General features: G+C 36.8%; 1 protein-coding gene across 2 annotated transcripts in view; it reads left to right on the forward strand.

Annotated features, from left to right (window-relative positions):
• The window catches only part of ZC3H6 (zinc finger CCCH-type containing 6), a 76,080-nt gene that overhangs the window by 54,066 nt on the left and 7,035 nt on the right, over nucleotides 1–14,979 (forward strand). For both annotated transcript variants that reach the window (XM_070380069.1, XM_070380068.1), the window contains 6 exons: nucleotides 4,614–4,730; nucleotides 5,321–5,432; nucleotides 10,095–10,204; nucleotides 11,282–11,532; nucleotides 11,839–12,329; nucleotides 12,651–12,884. In XM_070380069.1, the coding sequence (XP_070236170.1) occupies nucleotides 4,614–4,730; nucleotides 5,321–5,432; nucleotides 10,095–10,204; nucleotides 11,282–11,532; nucleotides 11,839–12,329; nucleotides 12,651–12,884 (1,315 nt within the window). The remainder of the gene's footprint in view (nucleotides 1–4,613; nucleotides 4,731–5,320; nucleotides 5,433–10,094; nucleotides 10,205–11,281; nucleotides 11,533–11,838; nucleotides 12,330–12,650; nucleotides 12,885–14,979) is intronic.

Genomic DNA, 14,979 nt, shown 5'->3' on the forward strand with positions numbered 1-14,979 from the left:
TCCATCACCTCCACTACCTTTGTTCGTAGTGATGCTTCCTTAGGCCCACTTGACTTCACATTCCAGGATGTCTGGCTCTAGGTGAGTGATCACACCATCATGGTTATCTGGGTCATAAAGATCTTTTTGTATAGTTCTTCTGTGTATTCTTGCCGCCTCTTCTTCATATCTTCTGCTTCTGTTAGGTCCATACTGTTTCTCACCTTTATTGTGCTCATCTTTACATGAAATGTTCCCTTGGTATCTCTAATTTTCTTGAAGAGATCTCTAGTCTTTCCCATTCCATTATTTTCCTCTATTTCTTTGCATTGATCACTGAGGAAGGCCTTACCACTCCTTGCTATTCTTTGGAACTCTGCATTCAGATGGGTATATCTCTTCTTTTCTCCTTTGCCTTTAGCTTCTCTTCTTTTCTCAGGTATTTGTAAGACCTCCTCAGACAACCATTTTGCCTTTTTGATTTCTTTTTCTTGGGGATGGTCTTGATCACTGCCTCCTGTACAGTGTCACGAACCTCTGTCCATAGTTCTTCAGGCACTCTGTCTATCAGACCTAATACCTTGAATCTATTTTTCACTTCCACTGTATAATCATAAGGGATTTGATTTAGGTCATATCTGAATGGTATAGTGGTTTTCCTTACTTTCTTCAATTAAAGTCTGAATTTGACAATAAGGAGTTCATGATCTGAGCCACAGTCAGCTCCTGGTCTTGTTTTTGCTGACTGTATAGAGTTTCTCCATCTTTGGCTGCAAAGAATATAATCAGTCTGATTTCAGTATTGACCATCTGGTGATGTCCGTGTATAGCGTCTTCTCTTATTTGTTGGAAGAGGGTGTTTGCTATGACCACTGTGTTGTCTTGGCAAAACTGTTTGCCTTTGCCCTGCTTCATTTTGTACTCTAAGGCCAAACTTGCCTGTTACTCCAGGTATCTCTTAACTTCCTGCTTTTGCATTCCAGTCCCCTATGATGAAAAGGACAGCTTTTTTTTTGGTGTAAGTTCTAGAAGGTCTTGTAGGTCTTCATAGAACCATTCAACTTCAGCTTCTTCAGCATTAGTCGTTGGGGCATAGGCTTGGATTACTGTGAGATTGAATGGTTTACCTTGGAAACGAACAGAGATAATTCTGTCATTTTTGAGATTGCATCCAAGTACTGCATTTCAGACTCTTTCGTTGACTACAAGGGCTACTCCATTTCTTCTAAGGGATCTTTGGCCACAGTTGTAGTTATAATGGTCATCTCAATTAAATTCACCCATTCCAGTTCATTTTAGTTCACTGATTCCTAAAATGTCAATGTTCACCCTTGCCATCTCCTGTTTAACCACTTCCAATTTGCCTTGATTCATGGACCTAACATTCCAGGTTCCTATGCAATGTTGTTCTTTACAGAATCAGACTTTACTTTAATCACCAGTCACATCCACAAATGGCCATTGTTTTGCTTTGGCTCTGTTGCCTCATTTTTTCTGAAGTTATTTCTCCACTTTTCTCCAGGAGCATGTTGGGCACCTACTTACCTGGTGAGTTCATCTTTCAGTGTCATATCTTTTTGTCTTTTCATACTGTTCATGGGGTTCTCAAGCAAGAATTCTGAAATAGTTTGCCATTCCCTCCTCCAGTGGACCACGTTTTGACAGAACTCTCCACCATGACCCATCCATCTTGGGAGGCCCTACACGGCATGGCTTATAGTTTCATTGAGTTAGACAAGGCTGTGGTCCATGTGATCAGTTTGATTAGTTTCTGTGATTGTGATTTTCATTCTATCTGCCCCCTGATGGATAAGGATAAGAGGCTTATGGAAGCTTCCCATGGAAATAGAAAATGTTTGTAAATAAAATTTATGTGGGTTTAAGACATTTATTTCTGCTTTATTGACTATGCCAAAGCCTTTGACTGTGTGGATCACAATAAACTGTGGAAAATTCTGAAAGAGATGGGAATACCAGACCACCTGACCTGCCTCTTAAGAAACCTATATGCAGGTCAGGAAGCAACAGCTAGAACTGGACATGGAGCAATGGACTGGTTCCACATAGGAAAAGGAGTACGTCAAGGCTGTATATTGTCACCCTGCTTATTTAATGTATATGCAGAGTACATCCTGAGAAATGCTGGGCTGGAAGAAGCACAAGCTGGAGTCAAGATTGCTGGAAGAAATATCAATAACCTCAGATATGCAGATGACACCACCCTTATGGCAGAAAACAAAGAACTAAAGAGCCTCTTAATGAAAGTGAAAGAGGAGAGTGAAAAAGTTGGCCTAAAGCTCAACATTCAGAAACCTAAGATCACGGCATCTGGTTCCATCACTTCATAGCAAATAGATGGGGAAACAGTGGAAACAGTGGTTGACTTTATGTTTTTGGGCTCCAAAATCACTGCAGATGGTGATTGCAGCCATGAAATTAAAAGACACTTACTCCTTGGAAAGAAAGTTATGACCAACCTAGACAGCATATTAAAAAGCAGAGACATTACTTTGTCAACAAAGGTCAGTCTAGTCAAGGCTATGGTTTTTCCAGTAGTCATGTGTGGATGTGAGAGTTGGACTATAAAGAAGCTGAGTGCTGAAGAATCAATGCTTTAGACTGTGGTGTTGGAGAAGACTCTTGAGAGTCCTTTGGACTGCAAGGAGATCCAACCAATCCATCCTAAAGGAGATCAATCCTGGGTGTTCATTGAAAGGACTGAAACTCCAATATTTTGGCCACCTGATGTGGAGAGCTGACTCATTTGAAAAGACCCTGAGGCTGGGAAAGACTGAAGGCAGGAAGAGAAGGGGACGACAGAGGATGAGATGGTTGGATGGCATTACCGAGTCAATGGATATGGGTTTGGATGGACTCCGGGAGTTGGTGATGGACAGGGAGGCCTGGCGTGCTGTGGTTCATGGGGTCACAAAGAGTCAGACACGGCTGAGCGACTGAATTGAACTGAAGACATTTAAAATAATCCTATTGGAGTAGAGTATAATCAGTTTCTTTGCGTTTTCATGGGATACACACGTGTGTGTATATGTGTATATATATGTATATATGTGTATATGTGTGTATCTATATATACTTTTTAAAAAGAAACTCAAAAGATTATGTTTTCCTGGTATTCTGATACTTTTTTTTTTCCCCAGACATCTGGTGAATTATATCATTCATCAGTTGTGAGCTCTGCGGATCAGATTTAACTTTACCTATCTATTGCCTCAGGCATTTGCTATGAGAGATTTCAGTAGATTGTGCTTTATTCTCCATAGTCTAGCAAATTGAGGAAAAAGGGAAAACTGATATCAATTCAGAAAAGTAAATAGTTATGAACCTCCTACAGTGTGCAAGGCACTGTGCCTGCTAGGAGCTTGAAAAGCAGTGCTCTTTTATAGAGCTCATAATTTGTTGTTAGTCAGCCTTCTTGTACTTGCAGCAAAAGTTGAATAGGGGCCTGAGGAGAACTAAGGAAAGCAAGTAGGGCTGTGAGATTTCCTATCATATACTGCTGCTGCTGCTGAGTCACTTCAGTCGTGTCCGACTCTGTGTGACCCCATGGACGGTAGCCCACCAGGCTCCCCTGTCCCTGGGATTCTCCAGGCAAGAACACTGGAGTGGGTTGCCATTTCCTTCTCCAACGCATGAAAGTGAAAAGTGAAAGTGAAGTCGCTCAGTCGTGTCCGACTCCTAGCTACCCCATGGACTGCAGCCTGCCAGGCTCTTCCTTCCATGGGATTTGCCAGGCAAGAGTACTGGAGTGGGTTGCCATTGCCTTCTCTGTATCATATACTAGTTTTTCTTAATTTTCTTAAATTTAAAAGTTAAAGGTAATATATCCTCAATTTTTTTCCCTAAAGAAAATACAAAATAACCACACGCACAAGCAATCTATAACTCTGTAGAAATTCATCTAGAGATACACAGTCTTAAAGGTAGGGGTATATTCTTTTAGTTGTTTTTTTCTTTGTCTTTATTATTATAAACTCGGATCACTTTTTCACTTGGTAAGGTATTGTGAACATTTTGTGTCCCCAGATTGTCTTTCCATCTCATGATTTTTTAAATGACTTTATAATATTCTAAATGTACCATAATGTGTTTTATTTGTGTTCTAGTTTTAGATGTGTAGAGTATTTCCTGCTTTTGTTTGTTTTACTTGTAAATAATTCTGCAATGGTTATTTTTGTGGATAAATCTTCATGTGCCTTCCTGGTAATTCCTTCAGAATTTCATGCTGAAAAGTACAAATTTTGTGTCAAACAATATCGGTATTTTAAGTTTTCAACCAACTATACATGAAAGTGCATATTTTATTGTGTCTTTGCCAAAACTGAGTATTATTATTAAGTTTAAAGTTCTCACAATTTTATTTTGAAAAATGTAGTTAGATGTCTTCATTAAATTAGAGACAGGGTTGTTTGCAACTACCAGTACCAGTAAGCAGTTTTCCAAAAGCATGCTTTCATGCATCGCCTCTCTCCAGGTAAATAAATAGCATCATAATGTTCAGTCTTCACCACTTTTAATGATCAGTGTGTACTGCTTTCTAGATCCATTTCAGTATGAATTTTAATGTCTTTTTAAATACTTCATATGTTTTATTTAAGTAAATTTTTTTCTTGCAGTATAGTAAACCAGGGAAAAGATGGAAGATTATGACTCAGGAATTTATTAATCAACATACAGTGGAACATAAAGGAAAACAAATCTGCAAATACTTTCTGGAAGGGAGATGTATTAAGGTAAATTTATAGGGGTATCATAAATCACTTTAACTTCTGAAACAATCTTTAAAACTTAAGGTCATTTTAGGGGGTAGTGAGTGTTTTCTCATATAGTTGGAATAAAACTAGTTCTTCAAAATGGATCTTGCATTGAATACTGTATAATTCATATAATTATATTCTGGGACAATAATATAGCTTGTTGAAATCAGATTTTATTTTACTGACACATGATGCTATGTGGCACGTACTGCTCAAATTGGCTTACTAATATTAAATGTTTTCATGTTTACAATGATGCAGTAAAGTTCAGTTACTGTTATTATTCTCATTTTAATCATGGTCAAACCAAGAGGTTAAATGAGTCCCCAGGGTAGCTCAGCCAGACATGGTGAGTGCTGGAGCCAAGCAGTGTCCTCTGAGGTCATGTTCACTGTTCTGCCTCTCCGCCCAAAGCCACCTCCACTATCCTGGGCAAGAATTCTAAGAGATTGTTTGAATTACTGAGCTCATTATTTAAAGATTGGAGATATGACCATGGTTCTACCATGAAACACCACAGAGAAAATTCAACTCAATGGTTTCTTTTTTTTTTTTTTTGTGAACAGGGAGATCAATGTAAATTTGATCATGATGCAGAGTTGGAGAAGAGGAAAGAGATCTGCAAATTTTATTTACAAGGATATTGTACCAAAGGAGAGAACTGCATTTATATGCATAATATCCTTTATTAAAAATGTTAACCAAAATATTGTAGTTTTCTAGTGTCATTGAGGCTTTAAAAATCTTAAGTACAATCTGGAAAGCCTAGTTTGGTTTTATTTATTTATTTATTTTATTTTTTAACTTTACAATATTGTATTGGTTTTGCCATATATCAACATGAATCTGCCACAGGTATACATGTGTTCCCCATCCTGAACCCTCCTCCCTCCTCCCTCCCCGTACCATCCCTCTGGGTCATCCCAGTGCACCAGCCCCAAGCATCCAGTATCGTGCATCGAACCTGGACTGGCGACTCATTTCATATATGATATTATACATGTTTCAATGCCATTCTCCCAAATCATCCCACCTCTCCCTCTCCCACAGAGTCCAAAAGGCTGTTCTATACATCTGTGTCTCTTGCTGTCTTGTATACAGGGTTATTGTTACCATCTTTCTAAATTCCATATATATGCGTTAGTATACTGTATTGGTGTTTTTCTTTCTGGCTTACTTCACTCTGTATAATAGGCTCCAGTTTCATCCACCTCATTAGAACTGATTCAAATGTATTCTTTTTAATGGCTGAGTAATACTCCATTGTGTATATGTATCACAGCTTTCTTATCCATTCATCTGCTGATGGACATCTAGGTTGCTTCCATGTCCTGGCTATTATAAACAGTGCTGCGATGAACATTGGGGTACACGTGTCTCTTTCAGTTCTGGTTTCCTCAGTGTGTATGCCCAGCAGTGGAATTGCTGGGTCATAAAGCAGTTCTATTTCCATTTTTTTAAGGAATCTCCACACCGTTCTCCATAGTGGCTGTACTAGTTTGCATTCCTACCAGCAGTGTAAGAGGGTTCCCTTTTCTCCACAGCCTCTCCAGCATTTATTGCTTGTAGACTTTGGATCATAGCCATTCTGACTGGCATGAAATGGTACCTCATAGTGGTTTTGATTTGCATTTCTCTGATAATGAGTGATGTTGAGCATCTTTTCATGTGTTTGTTAGCTATCTGTATGTCTTCTTTGGAGAAATGTCTATTTAGTTCTTTGACCCATTTTTTGATTGAGTCATTTATTTTTCTGGAATTGAGCTGTAGGAGTTGCTTGTATATTTTTGAGATTAGTTGTTTGTCAGTTGCTTCATTTGCTATTATTTTCTTCCATTCTGAAGGCTGTCTTTTCACCTTGCTTATAGTTTCCTTTGATGTGCAGAAGCTTTTAAGTTTAATTAGGTCCCATTTGTTTATTTTTGCTTTTATTTCCAATATTCTGGGAGGTGGGTCATAGAGGATCCTGCTGTGATATATGTTGGAGAGTGTTTTACCTATGTTCTCCTCTAGGAGTTTTATAGTTTCTGGTCTTACATTTAGATCTTTAATCCATTTTGAGTTTATTTTTGTGTATGGTGTTAGACCTAGTTTGGTTTTAAATTTAAAATAACACATTATGTAAACCAGATCTCTTCAGCCTTTGCACTTCAGAAGGTCAACTGAGTTTTTTTCTTTAGGGAAATGAAATAACTTCCCTTTGGAAAAAAAAATCTGAAATAAACATACTTTAAATAATATTTATAAGTATTTCAAGAGGCTGTGCTTTCTGAAGGAGTTGGCAACATATTTATTCTGTGAATTATTATTTAGTTGCGTTCGTAAGTAATAAATTATCATTATTGGAAATTATGAAATTCAAGTATTGTCAAATCTTACCACCTAATGATAAGCACTACCCTGTATATTCTTCCCTACTTGATACATTTAAATTGTATTCCTGCCTCTACCCATGTGGCATTTCACTGTATATGGTCCATATATATATATATATGATTCGTGTTGATGTATGAAAACCAATTTGTAAAGCAGTTATCCTTCAGTTAAAAATAATTTAAATATATATATATATATATATGAAACATTTCCTTCGTAAAGACCTTATTATTTCCCAAATGGTTAGTTCATTGTCTCCTCTTCACAGATTTAAAAGGTCACCTGCCCATATTCTAAGTTTTCAGCGAACATAGTTCTGTTTCTGTACTATACCATTATACCTTGTGCTATCTGACCATTCTGCTCTGTAATAGTATGTTTGATACTTACTAAGGCCAAATACTCCTTTTGTATCAAAATGTTATAATAAATTTGTCTTATTCAAACAATTTATTTTTTAAGATTTGATGTATTTCTTTAGAAACCAGACACCTTATTGAACTGTTTCTGAAATCTTTCCATCTATTCTTATATTTTTCTCCATAGTCATGCCATCTGTGGCATGACAATTTTAATAGTATTGGCTACACTTCCAAAAAATGTTAAATACTAGGTATTGTGAAGCATAAAACATGTTTCAAAGGTAATGCCCTTTTGCTTTGGCTTGTGGCTACAATTTTAAGATTGATTTTTAAAAAATAGAGTTAAGTATGTAAATCCTTCGGCTTCCTAGGTGTCTCAGTAGTAAAGAATATGCCTGCCAAGCAGGAGATTCGGGTTCGATCCCTGGGTCAGGAAGATCTCCTGGGGAAGGAAATGGCAACCCACTCCAGTATTCTTGCCTGGGAAATTCCATGGACAGAGGAGTCTAGCAGGCTACAGTCCATGGGGTTGCAAAGAGTCAAACATGACTTAGAGACTAAACAACAACATCTAATATATATCCTTATTTTACTAAGAGGTTTTAATATTAAAAAAACTTGAATTTTATCAGTTGTCTTTTGTATCTGCTAAGATAATCACATGATTTTTCTTTCTTGACCTTATCATTGTGATGATTTCAGTAATAAATTTCCAGAAACTACTCAGAAATTCCCAGAACATATACCAGCTGAAATGGTATATTTTTCACTATACTTCTAGATTTAATATTTTCTTTAGATCTTTGTCTCCAAAATTTTAAGATTAGCCTGTGGTTTTGATTGTTTGGATATTTAACTTTAACATTACATATCAGACCCCTTTATTTTCTTCATAGATATAAACATTTGCTGAAAATTTATTTGTTCAGTATTTTGTTTTATTGTGGAAAGTAACAGAGTTTACATAATTAAATTATACCATAGCCATTATAAATAGCTATAGCCGTTTTTACTTAAAAAATTGTTTTCTTGAAAGAGAGTAGATATATATATATATACATATGTATAACTGAATCACTTTGCTGTATACCTGAAACTTACACGACATTGTAAATTAACTATACTTCAATTTTTAAAAAATGGTTATTGAAGAAACCTCAGTGTCCATTGCAGCTCTACTTACAATAGCTAGGGCATGAAGGCAACCTAGATATCCACTGACAGATGAATGGATAAAGAAGTTGTGGTACATATACACAGTGGAGATTACTCAGCCATGAAAAGGAACTCATTTGAGTCAGTTCTAATGAGGTGGGTGAATACAGAGTAAAGTAAATCAGAAAGAGAAAAACAAATATACGTGGAATCTAGAAAGATGGTACCGATGAACCTATTTACAGGCAATGGAGACACAGACACGGAGAACAGACTTGTAAACACAGCAGGGGAAGGAGAGGGAGGGACAGATTGAAAGAGTAACGCAGAAACATATACATTATGATATGTAAAATAGATAGCTGGGGGAATTTGCTGTGTGACACAGGGAGCTCAAACCTGGTGCTCTGTGACAACCAGGAGGGGTGGGATGGGGAGGGAGGTGGGAGAGAGGTTCGAGAGGGAGCGGACATAATGTATACCTATGGCTGATTCATGTTCATGTACGGCAGAAACTAACACAATTCTGTAAACCAATTATCCTCCAATTAAAAAAATAAAATTGGTGTAACTAACAAAAAAGAATCCACCAGCCAAGGCAGGGGACACAGGTTCAATCCGTGGTCCAGGAAGAGTCCACATGCTGTGGGGCAGCTAAGCCAGTATGCCAAAACCACTGCGCCCCGTGCTTTGCTACTGCCTAAGCCTGCACACCCTAGAGCCCGTGCTCAGCAACAGGAGAAGCCAGCGCAGTGGGAAGCCGGTGCCCCACAGCTAGAGGGCAGCCCCCAGTCACAGCTAGAGAGAGCCTGCACACAGCAGTAAAGGCCGAGTGCAGCGAAACATGAGTGTAAGTAAATGAGTGACATTTTAGAGGAAGTACTAGTGGAGTTAGCTAACTATCCAAGCTCTATTTATATGTAACATTTTCCTAGCATGGTACTCTCAACAAACTATTGAAACCTTAACATGACTCTCTTGATGAGTGGTGAAAACAGCTAGAATTTGCACTAAATTTTAGACATAATTTATTTACAATGGTAATTTGGGAGATGATTTGTAAATCTTGATCGAGAGCTCTTTTTAAGGAAGTCTGTGTTAATTACCCACATTACTAACTCTACTATTATAGAAGACATATATATCTATCACTGACAGAAAAAATAATACAGTTTGTACAGTCAAGTTTTTTAAAACAGAAAAATTAAGCTCTTAAAAAATTGTTTTCTAGTTCTAATAGAGTAGAAGAGACTTAAAATTTTTGAATGTTCTGCGACAGCATACTTAAAATATTTAATCTTAAAATTAAAAATTAAATAATCTGTGACTGTTGAAAATTTAGTATAATATATGGTAATAAAGTTATATTGATTTCACAGTTGTATTTTTTGTTTTAAAATATGAGAGTTTGATTTTACTTGGTCTGTTCCTTAATATTTTTATTTACATGAATTTCCATGTAAGTTCTATCATAGTGGAGCAAAATGTTACCAAGGAGACAACTGTAAATTTTCACATGATGATCTGACTAAAGAAACAAAGAAACTTTTGGACAAAGTGAGTAATATTTTTGCACCTTGATTACAGATTCATTAGACTTTAATCATGTTTTATAAGTCATATTTTATGCCTGGAGAATCCCATGGACAGAGGAGTCTGGCAGGATACAATCCATGGGGTCGCAGAGTCAGACACGACTGAGCAACTTCACTTTCTTGCTGAGAAAGCAAGGACTTATTATTTTATGTTTTATTTTGTTAATGTAGTGTGTTAGAAAAGCAGGAATATTGGACTAAGAATTAAGAATATTTTGTTCTTATAAGATTCAATTGTGATGTACATGAAACACTTTGTACCACTCCTGGTAAAGAGTAAAAGCTCAGTTAGTGGCACCTATTACAGTTCTTTATTTATTAATGATAGCAAATAATATAATTGCCTTAACCTTAAAAAAAAAAAAACTTTTGTTCTTATCATTGTTCTGCCATTAAAAAACAGTCCATCACAAATTTTTTCAACCAGTCCATCATAAATTTTATTTTTCTTGGTTGAGCTCTTGTTCAAATGTCATTTACTTTCCAATTTTATTTAGATATAATTGGTATACAACACTGTATAAATTTAAGGTGTACAACATAATGATTCAACTTACATACATCATGAAATTATTGCAAGCTTAGCAAACATCCATTATCTCAAAGAAATATGAAATTAAAGAAACAGAAAAGATTTTTTTCCGTGTTGAGAAGGGTGTTAGGACTTAACACCCTCAACAGATTTCGTGTATAACGGTCCAGCGCTGTTAATTATACTCACCGTGTTGTGCCTCACATCCCTAGTACTTACTTACCTTATAACTCGAAGTTTGTACCTTTTTAGTGCCTTCATCCAGTTCCTCTGCTTTTGGTAACCACAAAATGTGATCTCTAAAAAAGCTAATTTACTTTGAGAACTATCCTTTACCTCTTTGAACCTCATATTCTTTATAAAAAAGTAGTTCACTATCTCCGATCTATTTCAACTTTAATACTATATTTTTCTGTTAACAAAACTAGTTTATTCAAGTCTTCTCAGTTTTAAATGTGAGGAAGAAAGCTTGTTTGGAAATAGTAAATCTTGGCCAATTATCTTTAGGTGTTGAATACTGAAGAAGCTGCAAATGAAGACGAAAGAGAATTAGAAGAACTTAGAAAGCATGGCATAACTCCTCTTCCCAAACCACCTCCAGGAGTTGGACTTCTGCCAACCCCACTGGAGCATTTTCCCTTTTCTGATCCTGAAGATGGTTTTCAGACAGATCTCTCTGATGATTTCAAGAAAATTCCATCTCTTTTTGAAATAGTTGTAAAACCTACTGTGGATTTAGCACATAAAATTGGAAAGAAGTAAGTTAAATTTGCATTCCTTCCAATGAATATTCAGGGTTGATCGCCTTTAGGATTGATTGGTTTGATCTCCTTGCTGTTCAAGGGACTCTCAAGAGTCTTCTCCAACACCACAGTTTGAAAAAATCAGTTCTTCAGCACTCAGCTTGCTTTATGGTCCAACTCTCACATCCATACATGACCACTGGAAAAACCATAGCCTTGACTAGGCAGACCTTTGTCAGCAAAGGTCCAATATCCATTTAGAGATGTAATGCTCTTATTTGCCTCTTTTCTTTGAACTAAGAAATATTCTTTTGTCCACAGGCCACCAGCATTTTATAACAGTGCCTCACCACCAGGACCACAATTTCAGGAAAGCAGCCCACATCCTCAACATGTCTATAGTTCTGGGTCCAGTCCAGGTCCTGGCCCTAACATGTCTCAGGGACACAACAGTCCTGTGATCCACCCAGGCTCCCCCGGACACTGTCCTGGCCTACCAGTGCCACAGAGCCCACCTTTGCTGCCTGGCCCCCCAGGAACTGTGGGCCCTCACGGTCAAGCCGGAGTACTTGGTCAACCGGATACGCCTTTGACACCACCAAATATGAGTGGTGCTTACCACTGCCCGGGCTTTCCAGAACACGTGATGAAAGTACCTAGAGAGAATCACTGCTCTCCAGGCTCATCGCACCCACCTGGTGAAAGGCAACTCAGTACCAGCTATGAGTCCTTACAAAATCCCGCTGAGTTTTATGATCACTACTATTCACAGCATGCTGTCCATAATTTTCAGCCACCCAGTCACTCTGGTGGTAAGTTTACCTTTCTAAATAATTCATTTCTAACTTAAAATATCTGGAGTCCTATGTTTCTTTAGCAACAAGAAAGGCATGTGTGTTTTAAATAAAGGAAAATATGATGAAATTGAAATATTAAAATGTGTTTTCAATTTAACCAAATATTTGTAACAGTAGACCTTGAGATAACTTTAAACAGTGCTTACTGTTACATGATAATCTGATAATCAAATGTGATATTGTTGTAACTCAGTTTCTTACAAGGCTCAGCGGTATTTGCCTCCTGGAGTTTTGCACTCAATCAGTGTCTTGTGTCTTTTTGTGCTGTGTATATAGACGGGGTGTGGCACGGTGACTTTGCCCAGCACCAGGCTCCAGTTGTTCCAGACTCACCTAACCGCGGGAGTGGGTCTGACAGCAGCAGTAAGGTGGCAGGCCATGGTGCCCTGCCTGCGCTGGGTCTCCTCCCTGCTGTCCAGAGAGCTCTTTTTGTCAGACTTACTCAGAAATACCAAGAAGATGAAGAGCCAAGCAGCACCCAGCCTCAGAGGGCACCGAGCAAGGAAGAAGGTGCGTCAGGTGTCACGATAGCGTCATATCTATTTGGATCTACATATTCTATTTCCAGCTACCACTACTGTCTTCTTGGGATTGATTGTCATTTCCAGTGCCATTGATGCATTAGTAATTAATTGCAATAGGTTTGATTTGAAGCAATAAATCAGACTGGAGTGTGAGGCCTTGGAAGCACACTTGTTATTAAGCTTTGCTTTTGAAGAGAAATAGAACAGAAACAAGATAGCCTTGAGTTTAAGAATTTTAACTTGTAACTCAAGTTCAAAATTATTTGGTGATTAGATTTTTATGGGCAGAGGCTGTTTCCTTCAGGTTCTGCTATACTATTAAAGGATATTATTTTTAATATAAAATATTATATTTTAAGTTTCCTTAGTATTTTTGATACAGATAAGTCTACAGCAATTAGTTAATTCAGTTAAGGGGAGAAAACTTGAAATCAACCAGTTGTTATTATGAGTTAAAAAATTGATATGTTTGGCCACTCTTAAACATGAAATTAAGGGCTTCCCTCGTTCCAGTGGTTAAGAATCTATGCTTCTGCTGCAGGGATCAGAGAAGTTCACATGCTGTGAGGCATGGCCAAAGATGAGCAAAACATGAAATCTATGAATGACTATGTAAAACTGGATAACGCTAGTAGTCACAAGTTATATAAACATTGTTACATTTGGAAACATAGTATTAAACCTTCATTTATTTACCATGACAGGGAAATGAGGAATTTCTAATAAGTTAATTTCCTGTATAATTTATATTTACTCCTTTAGGTGCTAATTTTAAGAAATAATCATTTTAATGTGAATCTTTCTTTAAAGTGTAACAAAGTCTTATATTTTCATAAAGAAAAAAATTAAAACTTTTCTAAATGACATAACATTTTATATATAATACTATAAAATTGGTAATGTTTTATAAGGCTTGTTTTCTCGAATCAGAAAAGATCTTAAACAGATTTTTTTGTGTTTGTGTTCATTCTTGCAAATTTTATTGCCTTTGTGAATTTATTTGTCCTTTGATAAAAAGCTGATAGGAACCTTTTAATCATTTTCTAGTACCTGCTTTCCACTGACTTCTCTGCTGTTCTACTTTCTTTCTGCTCCATATTCATTCTTATTCCAGAAAGAATTTAAGACTGTTTATAAAATATGTTTATATGAAAGTGAAAATTAAATAGCATCTTACCTATTTGGATCGGATTTGGATTAAGTACCAAATTCTATGAGGAGTGAAACTCCTACACAGAAATGTTTAAAATAACTACAGTTATTTTAAATAACAACAGTTGAAAGTGAACCACAGGTCTAGCTCTAGACTTTCTGGAGGTCAGAGAAAAAAAAGAGAGATCCAGTGTCTAGAAGTAGTTTTTTTCAGACACTGAGGTATGAATTAAAGTTTTTGCCATTGTGATATAGTGTATACTATTTTAAAGGCACATCCTCCCCTAAATGAGTGCTTGTTCTGTAGCATTCTTCTGTTCAAACTAACTGTGTAATGCTAAATTTCCATATGACAGAAATGCATTGGTGAGCAGTGAGATAAAAGTGAGAATATATGTGCTACTCTATTGATTCAAGATGTTCTATGATATACGTAAGTGTGTGTGTGTGTACATATATATATGTACATGGCTAATTCAGAGATAATCTATGTATGTTTTAATGGAGAGGAAGGAGACCCACCCTCCTGAGGCATCAGTTTTTATTTCCTTTTCTACTAGAGGGAAGACCTCTGATGGTTAAGCTTCTTAACATTATGGCTCACGCTGAAGTTACATAGGCTTTAAGAGTAAGGCCCAAAGTTCTTATAAAGTTAAAGTATGTAAATTTTATGGTGTTAGTTGCATTTTTTGCTTTTAATTTAGTGTTTGAGTAATATATTCACAAGGTCAAACATTTAAAAATATATGAGAGAAAAGCCTGGGGCCCATATATGCTCAGTTCCCTTTGCTTTCCTAACCATCATTGTTAGTGTTTTGTTTTCTTTCCAGGTTTTTTTTTTTTTTTTTAAATAGCTCTCCCTTGTTATCTGATAAATCCAGAGGTATGAAATTTAAGGGGTTGCTTGAATTAAAGAGGGCTTCCCTGGT

Source organism: Bos mutus, chromosome 11, assembly GCF_027580195.1.
Source record: "Bos mutus isolate GX-2022 chromosome 11, NWIPB_WYAK_1.1, whole genome shotgun sequence".
Taxonomy (NCBI): Eukaryota; Metazoa; Chordata; class Mammalia; order Artiodactyla; family Bovidae; genus Bos; species Bos mutus.